Consider the following 13,037-nt stretch of genomic DNA (forward strand, 5'->3'; position numbering starts at 1 on the left):
TTGAAAGTTAACCTTTGTGTGTGCCCCTCCCTTGATACACCCATGCACTGACTCACCTGCCTCTTCGGGTTTGCCGATGAGTTTAGTAAGGTTCTTGTTACCATGGTAACAACAGTTAAACACAACAGAGATAAAAAGTCAGAAGACATTGGGCTCAGCCCCAGACAGACACAATTAATCCTAATCTGCAACTGACAAAAATGCGCACACTTCTACATCATTGTCTTCCTACTTCTCCCTCCTTGTTTGGCCCTTTGCTGCTTGCCGCCACTTTGGATGGGAACAGACTTAATTGCCATTATGACTGCAGCATTCGTGCACATCACACAGGGCAATGATTGTTCCACCATAGGGGGAGGAAGTGGGAGCAAACACACTCTGCTCTGTGCAGACGCCACACATTATCATAGCGTGACTACAGCTCTGCACTCCCACTGAAATACAGTAGTATTTGTATTGCTGTGAGGACCTTCATAGCCACTGAGGGCCCCCTTGACCTGCGTCAAATCCAGTCCCAAACTTTAACTTTCAAACGACTAAATACTATTGAAGGGGAAAATGTCCTCACTAAGGCGAACAATCTAACACGGACACAAGGTCCCCCATAGCTGACCACTTCGCCTTCTCTGTAGTCCTTCCATTACACATTACAGTGGAACCAAAGTCAAGTCAAAACCATTTGTTCTGTCACGCTGCTTGACTTCCAATTTCAAACCCCATTCTCCCATAGGAAATAATGTAAAGTGAATTAATTTGGTCCAAGCTCAACATGTCATCCTTAATAAAACCTTTATTAATGGTGGAGGAAATAATTAACATTTTAACATTATAGACTGTAATACAAGTGTCAAAGTTAAAGTTAACCACTGCACAAAAAAACTAAAATCAAGTAACACTATTCAGCCTTTTAAGACACCTGACTGACAGCTGTACAGTCGTCGGTTGCCATTTTGTGGTTCCACTGATTTTTAAATCGTACATAATGTATATCATTTTATAACGCGGATTTTTCTCTATATGGTAATCATTTTTTTCAGGCCATTACTGCACACTCAAGCGGGAGCCAGGAGGAAAGAGTGGGTTAGGAAAAGACAATCTCCAAAATTTGGCAGCATTTCACTATTTAAAAAAGAAGTTACATAAAGTTCAAGGTGTCTGTTGTAATACAAAACTGGCTTAAGCAACTGCACATCTAGGGTAAAGTAAACATCATTCGGTCATTTAATAGAGCCTACCACTAGTAGTTATAATGAATTGTAATCCCTCCTCAGGTGATCATGGATGGAAAGCCAACAGTGCACTTTCAATCGCTTTATTGAACAAACAGTAAGAAAAACCAACACACAATACGCTCATTCATTACCGAGCTGTCGATGGCCACAATTTACGCTGAGTAACTCAACACTGAACTATTTATTATTTTGCTACCACTACTCAGACTGGATTATGGTCAGCCAATTAAAAGCCAGTGCTTTCCTGAGCCAACATGGCCAACTCCACACTCTCATTCGCTGACACCGACGTCACTCAACAGGCCAGGCCCTGCCTTTTAAGGCAACACACATTCAAGATACTACAGTGTAAAACGTGAGGTTGGCGACCCCAAGTGGACAGAAAAAATGCCTACACCTCACATGCATGTTTTGTATTAGTACGCTGTATAAAGCTTTACAATATATATATAAATGAAAAAATATATGGTCGCTGTCCCTGTGATAAACAAGGGACAACTGCAATGTTTGAAGGTTTTTAGAGCAATACTGTCACCTAGTGGTGTTTTATTTGTAACAATTAAATTCTTAAAGCCGTGCTATTGCTATGCAAATTTAACTCTGCAATTGACACCCCCACAAAATGTATATCATTACCTATAGTAACAGTTTAAACCCTAAATATACATGCAGTACCCCAAACTATGAATCCTGAAAGGCTTTATCATTTCAACCCATTTTACAACATTACCCATTAAAATAAATGCCTTACAGATTATTTGATTTTGGAAAAATGCACTGGAAGTGTTAGGAGACTGGGTTGTACGGCACCTTCGCAAAATCTGTAAAAACAGCAAATAATACATTCTGATTATGCTCCTCCATTTCCCTTTTCTATGGTTAACATCACTTTTTCTCCGTGGTGGCATCACAAAAAAGGTTAAAGAAACTCATTGAGCTGAGGTTTTGGCGGACTTCTGAGGCTTTGATGATTACAATCTGATACTGGTGCATTGAGGGGGGGGGGGGGGGGGGGGGGGGGGGTAGGCACTTGATCCATAAATGACCTGAATGGAAAACCTGTTGTAGTGGGAAAGGAACACACAATTTTGTGTGTGTCGCACTTTGAGCTCAGGTTTTTGGGAAGGTTGACTGTGACCTAGTTCCATTTCCATTCCTCATTTCCAAAAGCAAAAGAAGGCCAATATTCGAGTCAAGAAAGACACTTTGAACCACTATGGAGAAAATTATGTTTCAGTAAACGTAAGATAAAATCAATCCACAATTCCCATTTTTTTAGGTATAACTTATCATAAGTGGGTTAGGAAAACAACTTGAGAACATGGGAAGCGTGATTAGGCACAGGAAATATTATTACCACAACATCAGACTGATTTATTATGTTGGGAAATGACTTGACTTGATTATGTGGTTGTTTCAGAAGAGAGCTGAGAGAGGAAAAGGATCTTAAGAGGATGTATTGTGTCTATGCGAGTACATATTATAACATCAACAAGTGAACGGAGGAAACGGCGTGCCACTCCGCCAGTTGTGAATTCTTGCCGAACAAGTCAGAAGACACCGTTTACTTCCTTTTGTTTATTCAAAACAAAGTTCCAAATGATGTAATGTAAGTTTACAGATTTATTTTTTTTTAAGCAAATAAATACAAATATTCAGTTCAGGGAGGAAACTGTATTTCTGAGAATTATTTCTAGAGGTGTTATAAAGCAGCACAATATTTAACCTGATACGTTATGCCTGGATTTACACTGCAGGTCCACGTTCCGAATTAAAATGTAAGGTCTCTAACTATTTCTATGCATAGTTCAAGGGACATTTATCCGATATGGCTTTGTTTACATTCAGTCAATATTTTTTGCTTATTTAATGATGGACATACGTCTTATGAACCATAATTACATCATATTTAATGGGCTATGCTTTGCTGTAGTTTAGATTTACAGCGGGTGTTGTTTGCCCAGATGTAGGTGGATATATATCACCAATCAGTGTATTTGGAGGATGTGAAGCTCGCATTGACAGTGTATATCCGATCTAGTCATCTACAGTGCACTCACATAGGCAGACATCCGATACGCATCGGATTTTAACCACATTTGGAAGAGGCCTGAGACTCCGATCTAAAGATCCAATTCCATGCCTGATTTTTTTCTATTTATGGTTTCCATGACGCAAATTGCGAATTGTGCCGCTTGAGGACGAAAAATCTCAATTGTCACTTGAACCGTGCAGCGTAAATCCAGGCTAGGATACGCAGCAGAGCACAGGATTCCAACAAGGCTGAGCAAACCTAATTTGTATAAGCACTCGATTGTACACTTTCATTGATACGTACCACCTGCATATACCTTCATTTTGTCATTAACATTCATCCATTATTCACTGAGAAATAAAGGAAAATGTTAATGTGATAGATAGATAGATAGATAGATAGATAGATAGATAGATAGATAGATAGATAGATAGATAGATAGATAGATAGATAGATAGATAGATAGATAGATAGATAGCGTAACAAAAAACAGCTATGAAAACCTAACATTGTTGCCGATGTCAATTTGGATATTTACATTGTAGAAATAAGACAGGTGCACATAATGCTATTCAAAGCTTTTTCAGCCCCAAAGAAGTAAACGCTGTGAAATAAAGCATTGCATGCACATCAATGCCTTCTGAATTGGACAAATATTCCTTTCTACCATAAAAGAAAGTTCCTTTAATTTCTTGTGTAATTTAGCAATCTAGCATCGTAAAGTGGTGGTTTACATAATCTAGCATCCACACATTTCATTATTAAGTTAAATAATACAATTCTAAATTGAAATATATGCAGTTTTGGCCTCATGGGCGCATATTCACTGTCGTCTGCTAACGCCCAACTGACGGTTTCTTTGGCGCATGCTGAGGCATGCAACTGTGTTATTTAAGCCATTTGAATGAGAGTAATACAACTTGTCCTAACAAGTAAATATTGTTGGAGAAAGCTAAGAGAGACCGTGCAGTCTTATTTCCACATGGCAGCACTGGTTGGACAGGAATGCTGCGGTGCTTTACAAAGTTACCCGGCATGAAGCGGCGCTTCCTCCCCCCCAGAAAAAGTGTTTCACTGTAATGAGACAAAGTGCTTCGCAGCATTCATTCAGTTTTCTTGCCTGCAGTCAGCTTGTCGGCATGGAGAGCGAAGGTCTCGGCCACAATCAGAGGGAAGACTAAAGAGGCATCGGCATATACCTAGAAACAAACACATAAAAACAGAAAATGAAAAAAAAAAAAGGACTTCCCCCCCACCCCATTTGTTACAGTAAACCTGTGCTAGTAAGTCCAGGATGTACCCCACCCAAAGTCAGCTGGGATAGGTTCCAGCTTACCCGTGACCATATTGAGGATAAGCCTTATAGAAAATGGATGGATTGATCTTACAGTAAACTTTGTTTTTCATTCATTTCTATTTTGTGGAGCTTTAAGATAAGGGTTCTGACCCCAACCTCAGCATGCATGGAGTTGACAATGAGCAGATACTGCCACCTTGAGGGCAAATTAATACACATACCGTCTGTGACTAGAAGATACATTGGGGAGACACTCCACAATTAATTACCCAGATTCCCGGTCAACCATCACTACGAAAACGACTCGAGAGCTTGCCTGCATGAGTCACTTTGAGTAATTCCATCAAACACAAACCACCACTTATTAGAATATACAACTGAACTTTGAACAATGTGTAGTAGCAGTAGCAAAATGGATGGATGGATGTTGAATGATGAATTGAAATGCTCATCATTGTACTGAGCAACCAGACCCTTACCTATGTATCAGTCAGATAAATTTACGGTTCTATGATTATCATCTGTATTCAGAGAAAAGTAAATCGAAATTATACTAGTTTTGGGACTAACGGAATTTGAAAATATACATCCTGGAGTATATAGTTGATAAGCGTGACAAGACAACATTAGTTTTCTTATTGGCAGAATATTGTAAGGATAAACATTGATACCTTGACAGGTTTAGCGTCGGTTCTGATCTTGCCCCAGGACACAGCCTCGTCAGGTCTGGCACCAGAGTCCGAGCCGTCAAACTCTTGGCCCGTGTTCACATACACACAGTAATCTGCACCATTTCTCTGTAGAAACAGTGTTGTAAAAACAGGTTTGAGCTTTATTTATAATGATGTGTGACAATTACATGCGAATCATCAATATTTATGATCTTCCTGTACAAATAATTTAAGATAGGCTGATGCATTCTTATATTTAAGCACAAATCCAAGCACTAATGTATTGATTGTGTGGAGTTTGAATGTTCTCCCCGTCCCTGCGTGGGTTTTCTCTGGGTACTCCAGTTTCCTCCCACATCCCAAAAACATGTGTGGTAGGTTGACTGAAGACTCTAAATTGCCCGTAGGTGTGAATGTGAATGGTTGCTTGTTTATATGTTCCCTGCGATTGCCTGGCGACCAGTGCAGGGTGTACACCGCCTCTCGCCCGAAGATAGCTAGGATAGGCTCCAGCATGCCTGTGACCCTAGTGAGGATAACTGGTCCAGAAAATGGATGGATGGATGACCAGAGCTGTATATAAAGCCCGAGCTACACACACCTGAAGGAGCCGCAATGACTTGCTCATGATGCACAAACTGTTTAATTCTTTACATTCTATTTAATGATGTCATTATGATATGTTTTTATAAAGTTCAAAGTTATAGGATGCAAATTTTTTTGTTGGCTTTTTGGGGAGGCTGGAACGGATTAAAAGCACTTCTGTTCATTGCAATAGGGAAAGATCATTTGAGATGAGTGTTTTGAGTTACAAGCGTGGTCAAGGAACAACTTAAAACCATATCTCAAGGCAGCACGGTACAAAAAAGAACCGTGTCAATCTACAAAAACTAACTTTATGTGTTGTATTTAGAGAGGGGAAGAAGAGATGAGTTACCATGAGGTTGGCGTTGGCTACATGATGCTTGACCAGCCCACCTCCGAGGATGATCATTCCAGATTTTTTGGCATACACCGCCTGGCTGTTCAACCTGCGTATATCTATGAAGAACAGGCTCACATTTATGAAACTGTCAACTAATGATATCGACTTAAACGAGGCAATCTTTCTCTTTTACCTTCCACAATATCCAGTATAAGGCCAGGATTCTTATAGGAGTGGAAGTAAAGCATGTCGCCAAGAGAGCCGTCTGTCAATGCAGGACTGAATACTGGAATATTATTCTTATAAAAAAATAAAAATAAATAAATAAAAAATTTTAATCATTATTTGTTCTCTGTTTGAGTGTACATGTATTTCCGACATACACAACATTGCCAGGGACGGAAAATCTGCCTTTACAAAGATGGCGCTCAATTTGGATTGGCACTGTCAGAGAGGTATTCATTTAGCAGTATGTTTATTATTGTGGTTTTAGATTGCACTGGATGATCTTGAGATGTTTATAATTCAGTATGTCCATTTTTTATAGCTAAATAAGGTCTGATACCAATATAACAAACATCTCTCAGTACGTGCAATGGAATTCTACATCACAGCAAAATACAACGACAGTAATTAACACACTGTTAAATTATGAGTGTCAAACCGAGCATTACTAAAGTATCTTTGTTTGAGAGACTTTTTCATAACTCTGTAAAATCCTACTGGTGTACATCGTCAAGTATCCAGTGAATCCAAAGTTATTATTCTGACAATCCTGTAGCTGTTATTAGTCAACATAATTATGAAGAATACAACCTTGTACGCCCAGTAGTAGACAGAGTCAGTGTTATTGATCTCCTTGCCAAGCCGGTGGATCATTTTGGAAGGAGTCCAACGGGTACCCTAGGTTTTAAATTAATTTCCAACCAATCACAAGAAACAAAGTGAGTAAGCAGTAAACTGTAAGTTGGGTGGCTCTATCCGACTCACCTCTGTGTTCTGCTCCAGCAACATCTGATCCAAGATGGGAATGAGCCAGTCTTCAAACTTACAGTAGTTATCATTAGGCACTAGTAGGTTCCCGATCCTTGAACCAGAGAGAGTAGAATGAAGGGGAAAGAAGGGAGGTGGTTAAAGAGCATGAAACAGATACATTTACATTAATTTGGCATCTTGAAGAATTTGCAGCCAGTAACCTATATTTGTACGCAAGTCGGAACACGCTGTACTCACTAGCTTACTCTAACGCAGTAGTTGAGTCATAATTACAGTTCATACTTTACCAACCTGTTGATTCCTCTCAGACGAAGCTCCTTGCCCGGTAAGCTAAATTCTCCAAGGTATGTGTTAGCAAGACACTTGATCAAGTCCTCCTCTATGCCTCCTGCTGTGGTCACAACCACATCTACCTACACAAAAGTCAACGAAACACAATTCTTATTTTGTGGTTTAAGACAAAAAGGTGTATTAAAAGAATAACATGCAAAGGGAAGAAGAATACAGAGGAAGTATCATGAAGTAAAGCAGAGTCGCATTTGAAGTAGTACGACAACCAATACACGTCACCACTTCTCTAAATTAAGGTAGTTGTTTCATGATTTTACATTTTTACAGTTTCTTCTTCACTAGTGACAGTAATGAATGTTAAAGGAAACATATTGTTGTTTTTTTCCCCACAAGTTAAAACAATTCCCAGTTGTCTTAATAACATGTCTGCGTAATCCAAAAAAAAAAAAAACAAGGATCAAGAAGTAAAATACAATTTTAACCCTCTTAGAGCCCTGCAGAAATCAGCCTGTCCTGTCCACTATCATGCATAAGATCCACTGCTTACCCCCACCTCCATCTACTGCAGGGTGTGACAATGCACGTATAGCTTTGTGCTACCATGACAACCCGGGGCAGCACCGGGTATTGCTAAGAGCTACTTGCGCTCGAGTGGAAACCCAAGTCAGAGAGAAAAAAGCAAGCCCTCATAAAGAAAGTAAAAGCACTGATTGTATTTTCACTTGTGGTGGCAGCACTTCCTCACCAAGCCACGAAATAACTTTACGCATGCAGCGGACACATCAACAAACAAACATACATGACATCACAAATCCGACAATATTGTGCAAACGAATTTTCAGAAATAAACACCTCAACAAGAATTTACAGTGCAATTTCACAGTTGATGAGTAGACAGTCACTCCAGAGACCCAACTATTTTTATACAAGCAATCAAAAAGTAAATTTTCCATGATATCTACCCTGTTAATTTTTTTATTTTTTTTTATCTGTGAGGCGCAACTATAGTATGGCAGATTTTTTTTTTTTTCAATTATGCCCTTTGGAAAAAATTTACATCTGTACATCTACTCATCAAAATGCTCCGATACCATGATATAACAATACCACTTTACCAGGCTGACATAACTTCCAGGCAGGTGGAGTAGGAAGTTAGGAACCATGTCAACCTTGTTGAGATACTTTAAGGTAAATGCTGATGACAACAGTAAATCCAAATGCAATGCGGCCAGCGGCACACCAAACACAGAGTTTCTTGAATAACACAGAGTATCTCACGCTCTGCTCCGTGCAGCTCAGCTGTGTGCTACTCGGCTCTAGCTGAACCAGCTGCACTCCTGTCACGAAGCCATGGCGTGGCCTGGCCCAGCCAACCTACACCCACAGGCTACCCAGCTGATCCTGCCAGTTTTTTTTGTTTTTTTTAGTTTAAAAAAAAAAAAAAAAAAAAAAAAAAACAGAGTCCAGACTAAAGTACTTGTACTCATACTCTTTGTCAGAAAAAAAGCAATATCGGCACATCCCCAGACAAAACAAAACAAATCCAAGCAAATTGTATCCCAGAATGGACTGTGTTCCGGACGCACCATTTTGTGTTCTACCAGGTATCGGATGCTCTCCCTGACACCAGAGCTGATGAGGTTTGAAGTGTAGCCAAGAAAGATGGTGCAGCCTGGACGGGATGGCGAGTCGCCAGACTCGTTTTCTTCTGCTTCAACTGTCTCGAGACGTTTTTCGATCTAGGGACGAATACATAAATGTCTCCCAAAAAAATTCTTAAACCATATGAAAAGCTACTCAAGGTAAATGAGTATTGTACATCTTCAACCTCTCACCATGTGGTTGACTTCCTGGATGGCCAAGCCTAGGCTACTGGCCTGGAAGCCTGTGGTTAGGTAGGACTTCAGCACTGCATGGAGATCCACCCCCTGGTTAAAGTCGTAGCCTCTGATCTTCGGTAAGTCCTCTGGTAAGTCACTGCTGGTTTTAAGTACAGCCTCAAGGGCAATAGAAGGGGCCTTTTTTGCCATGTCTTCGACTAAACCTGAAAGGTGTGAGTTGGACAGTCAGAACTGGTTTTCATGATACGCTAGCAATATCGGTGTAGATACACTGTGTGTAATCGCTTCTTTTTAAACTTCAATTTCTCTTCATTGTTTTCTAATAAAGTGCATTACCCAGGAAGTACAAACACTTTGATACTATACTTCAGGAGATTTTTCAAGTATCTCTACTTGAGTATTTATTTTTCTCATTGAATTTTACTCCCTACATTTGAGTACTTCCTACTCCTTACATGAGCAAAATAAACTTCACTTTTTTCAACATCTGCAGATGATGACAGAACATTAAAAAAATTTAAAGAAAGAGGTGAAGTTAACCACAATTGACATCTTGATTGACTGACTGAGAGCTTGATGACACAACAGAATCAGAGAAGCAAGATATTCCCCATCCATTGCCTTATGTAAGCAAGTTTTATACGGGGCAGCACGGTCAACGACTGGTTAGCACATCTGCCTCACAGTTCTGAGGACCCATGTTCAAATCCGGCCTCGCCAGTGTGGAGTTTGCATGTTCTCCCCGTGCCTGCGTGGGTTTTCTCCAGGTTTCCTCCCACGTCCCAAAAACATGCATGGTAGGTTTATTGGAGACTCTAAATTGCCAATAGGTGTGAATGTGAGTAGAGATGGTTGTTTGTCTTTGTGTGCCCTGCGATTGGCTTGCGACCAGTTCAGGGTGTACCCCGCCTCACGCCCAAAGATAGCTAGGATAGGCCCGCAACACTAGTGAGGATAAGCAGTACAGAAAATGGATGGATGTTTTATACAGTTGGCTCCAAAAATGATTCATGGCAAATGCATTGTGTCATATGGCAGCTTAGAAACCACAAACTCCTGCCGTTCAAAAATTATAAGTCGAATCTTAAAAAACACGTTCAGTACTTGTTTTTTTCAGTTTATAATTACCAAAGGCATATTTTGTTCTTTCGTTGTGCCAAGTTTTTAAAACAGATATTGTACATAATTGACAGCAAAAAATACTATTATTATTGTTACTTTTGTACTTCATTTCGGAGTGTGTACATTTTCAGAATGAGTTCAATCAGTACTTCTGCTTTAAGCAAGGCATTTTTTTTATGAAAAAAAAATACCACTAGAGGTATTATTGAAACACTAAATGTGATATTTTCTTGCCTTGGGTTATGTAGTGGAACGACATTACCATATTTCAGCTTGTAGGTTAGTATAGCTAACAGAGGCTAACGACTATGCTATTCCTAACCTATGGCAAGAATGAGATATGAAACGTAAATATTTCACAAACCTTAAAGAGACGGTGGCTGGAAACTAACAGGTTGTCACAAATGACATGTACGTATTCCGTTTTTGTAAATCAGCAATTTAGCACTAAAGAAAAATAAACATCCCATGTATACGGTGTAGGTGACAGCGTTACCGAAAGCGGAAGCCGACGTGCGGAACTTCTTCTTCTTTGACATTTGGGTTTGTCAAACAACCAACTAGCTCACGAGCGCTTACCGTCTATTCCTCGTTTTATTTCTTGAATGCCTCGGCACACAAAATACGTCGTAATGTATACATTTTTCAGGTCTTGAGAAAATCCACAATTGTGCCTTTTAGTTTATCCAAATTTAATGATAAACGTTTCCAAAATAATGTCTTACATTACTGATCTTGCATTCTCAGTATCACATTTGAACTTGGCAGTTGAATTTAGGTGGCAGCACAACAGCCTAGTTCAGTGTTTCCCAACATCTATTGAGCCAATTAAGACACATATTTAGAAAGACGAAAAATAAAAAAACTCACGGTACACCAACACAAATCTTCTCGGTGTAAAATCTAGAACTGTTTAGTTGAACACAATGTTATTGTTCTGTTGTATGAATGGCAACAGGTGGATACTCGATTAATTTAATTTCATTTTTCTGCCTATCAATATGTTTCTGGCATTTTCCATTTATTAATTTGTTTTAATGCACACGGGGGGGGGGGGAATAACCTGTTAACCAACATCAGCAGTAATTTACATTTACAATTTTTTTAGTATAGATTGGAAAAGGCATTGTATTAAAAGCAGATCCATGATCCAAAATGAAAAACAAAAACTGTGATCATTGTGACCTTTCCAGGATGCCCTTAATGTTCAAAGGGCCTCTTAACTCCCACCCTACAGTGATGTGTCAAAAAGGTAGGTTGAAAGCTTTTCAGATTGTCAGGCTCAAAGGATCACTGTTCAGGTCTATTATTCCTCGAAGGGACATCAAATATTTTTAGCAAAAGCTATCCCGTGGAAAATGAGTTGCAGTAACAGCCTCGTTCAGGTGCACAAATTGGTGGAGCAGCTTCGGCTGGAAGCAAGCATGGAGAGAATAAAGGTATGTGTGGTTGTTTTGGCAAAATTCCATCATACTTTTTACTAGCAGATGACTAGCAGATTAAAGGTCTGCCATTTAACACTAAACCCCGCTTGTAAATAAATGTCTGTCCACCTCTGTCCTAGATCTCTCTCACAGCAGTAGATTTGGTCCAGTACTGCCAGGACCACAGGCGCAGTGACCCTCTAATTACCAGCGTTGCTGCCTCCTCCAATCCATTCAAAGATAAGAAGTCTTGTGTGCTGCTTTGAGACTCCTAATTGGAGGGTTGACACCAGCTCAGCAGAACATTTAGCTGTCATTTGATGTTAATTTCAATTCCCCATGCAAAATTTGCAGCGCTTGTGTAGCCTGATTGACATAATTTAATTTGAATGCTCTGTAAACACATTTCTGAAAATAGCATTGTATTACTTTGTGAACCAATAAATTTTACAAATAGATATGCCACAATGATCTTTATTTTGAACAACTAATGTGAGTTAGATTTTTGTCACCCGTTTGATTGTACATGAGCTTAGAGAAGGAAACTTAAAGCAAAAACTTTTTTTTTTTTTTTTTAAACAACACTTCATTTGGTACACTGGCATTATCCAGTTAAAGCAAATACAAGAGCTGTAGGTATGGCTGTAAATATACTTTCAAAGATGTTTAGTTTTGTTTGACACATTTATGCTGTATCGTCAAAAGAACACTGACAAGTTCAATCAAAGCTGAGTACTAGTATATTTTTATGAAGGCAGAATGCTTGATTGCTTGAGCAGGAGTACCTAATTGTGTGGCCGGTGAGGGTAATAACATGAGCGTGTTTGTGTACTTAAAGGTGCATCTCAATATATTGTATTACAAGAGTGGTTCTCAAACGTTTTACGCCAAGTACCACCTAAAGAAACCTAAAGTACCACCATAATGACGAACATTCAAATACAGTAATGTAATGATGCACAGGTTTCATTCGTGAAGTATATTTCTTACTGTAAGCCATTGTAACATTATGTAGTTTGAAAATTAGTACGGTGCTTAAATATAGGAAAATAAAAAAAACTAAAATTAAAACCTATTGGAAAAAAAAAAAAAAAAGTTAAAGTGCAACTCACTAAAGGATTAAAAACGAGCAGTTCTAAAAGATTAAATGTATTGCACTTAAAAGTTACTTAACTATAATCTATAACTCTACTGGGGAAAAAA

At 39.1% G+C, this 13,037-nt stretch overlaps 2 protein-coding genes across 2 annotated transcripts; one reads left to right on the plus strand and one right to left on the minus strand.

Moving 5' to 3' along the window:
• Positions 1-2,795: 2,795 nt before the first annotated feature.
• dhps (deoxyhypusine synthase) lies at positions 2,796-10,930 on the minus strand. Its single transcript, XM_061701309.1, has 10 exons — positions 10,775-10,930; positions 9,283-9,491; positions 9,034-9,186; positions 7,448-7,569; positions 7,151-7,247; positions 6,977-7,063; positions 6,354-6,459; positions 6,173-6,276; positions 5,236-5,361; positions 2,796-4,466 (listed from the first exon to the last, which is right to left on the minus strand). Exons 2-10 carry the CDS (start codon positions 9,475-9,477, stop codon positions 4,371-4,373), a joined length of 1,086 nt encoding a protein of 361 aa, XP_061557293.1. The 5' UTR covers positions 9,478-9,491; positions 10,775-10,930; the 3' UTR covers positions 2,796-4,370.
• An 838-nt stretch (positions 10,931-11,768) lies between these two features.
• LOC133415335 (guanine nucleotide-binding protein G(I)/G(S)/G(O) subunit gamma-7-like) lies at positions 11,769-12,100 on the plus strand. Its single transcript, XM_061701310.1, has 2 exons — positions 11,769-11,849; positions 11,975-12,100. Exons 1-2 carry the CDS (start codon positions 11,769-11,771, stop codon positions 12,098-12,100), a joined length of 207 nt encoding a protein of 68 aa, XP_061557294.1.
• The last annotated feature ends 937 nt before the right edge of the window (positions 12,101-13,037 follow it).

Source organism: Phycodurus eques, chromosome 16 (genome assembly GCF_024500275.1).
Source record: "Phycodurus eques isolate BA_2022a chromosome 16, UOR_Pequ_1.1, whole genome shotgun sequence".
Classification (NCBI taxonomy): Eukaryota; Metazoa; Chordata; class Actinopteri; order Syngnathiformes; family Syngnathidae; genus Phycodurus; species Phycodurus eques.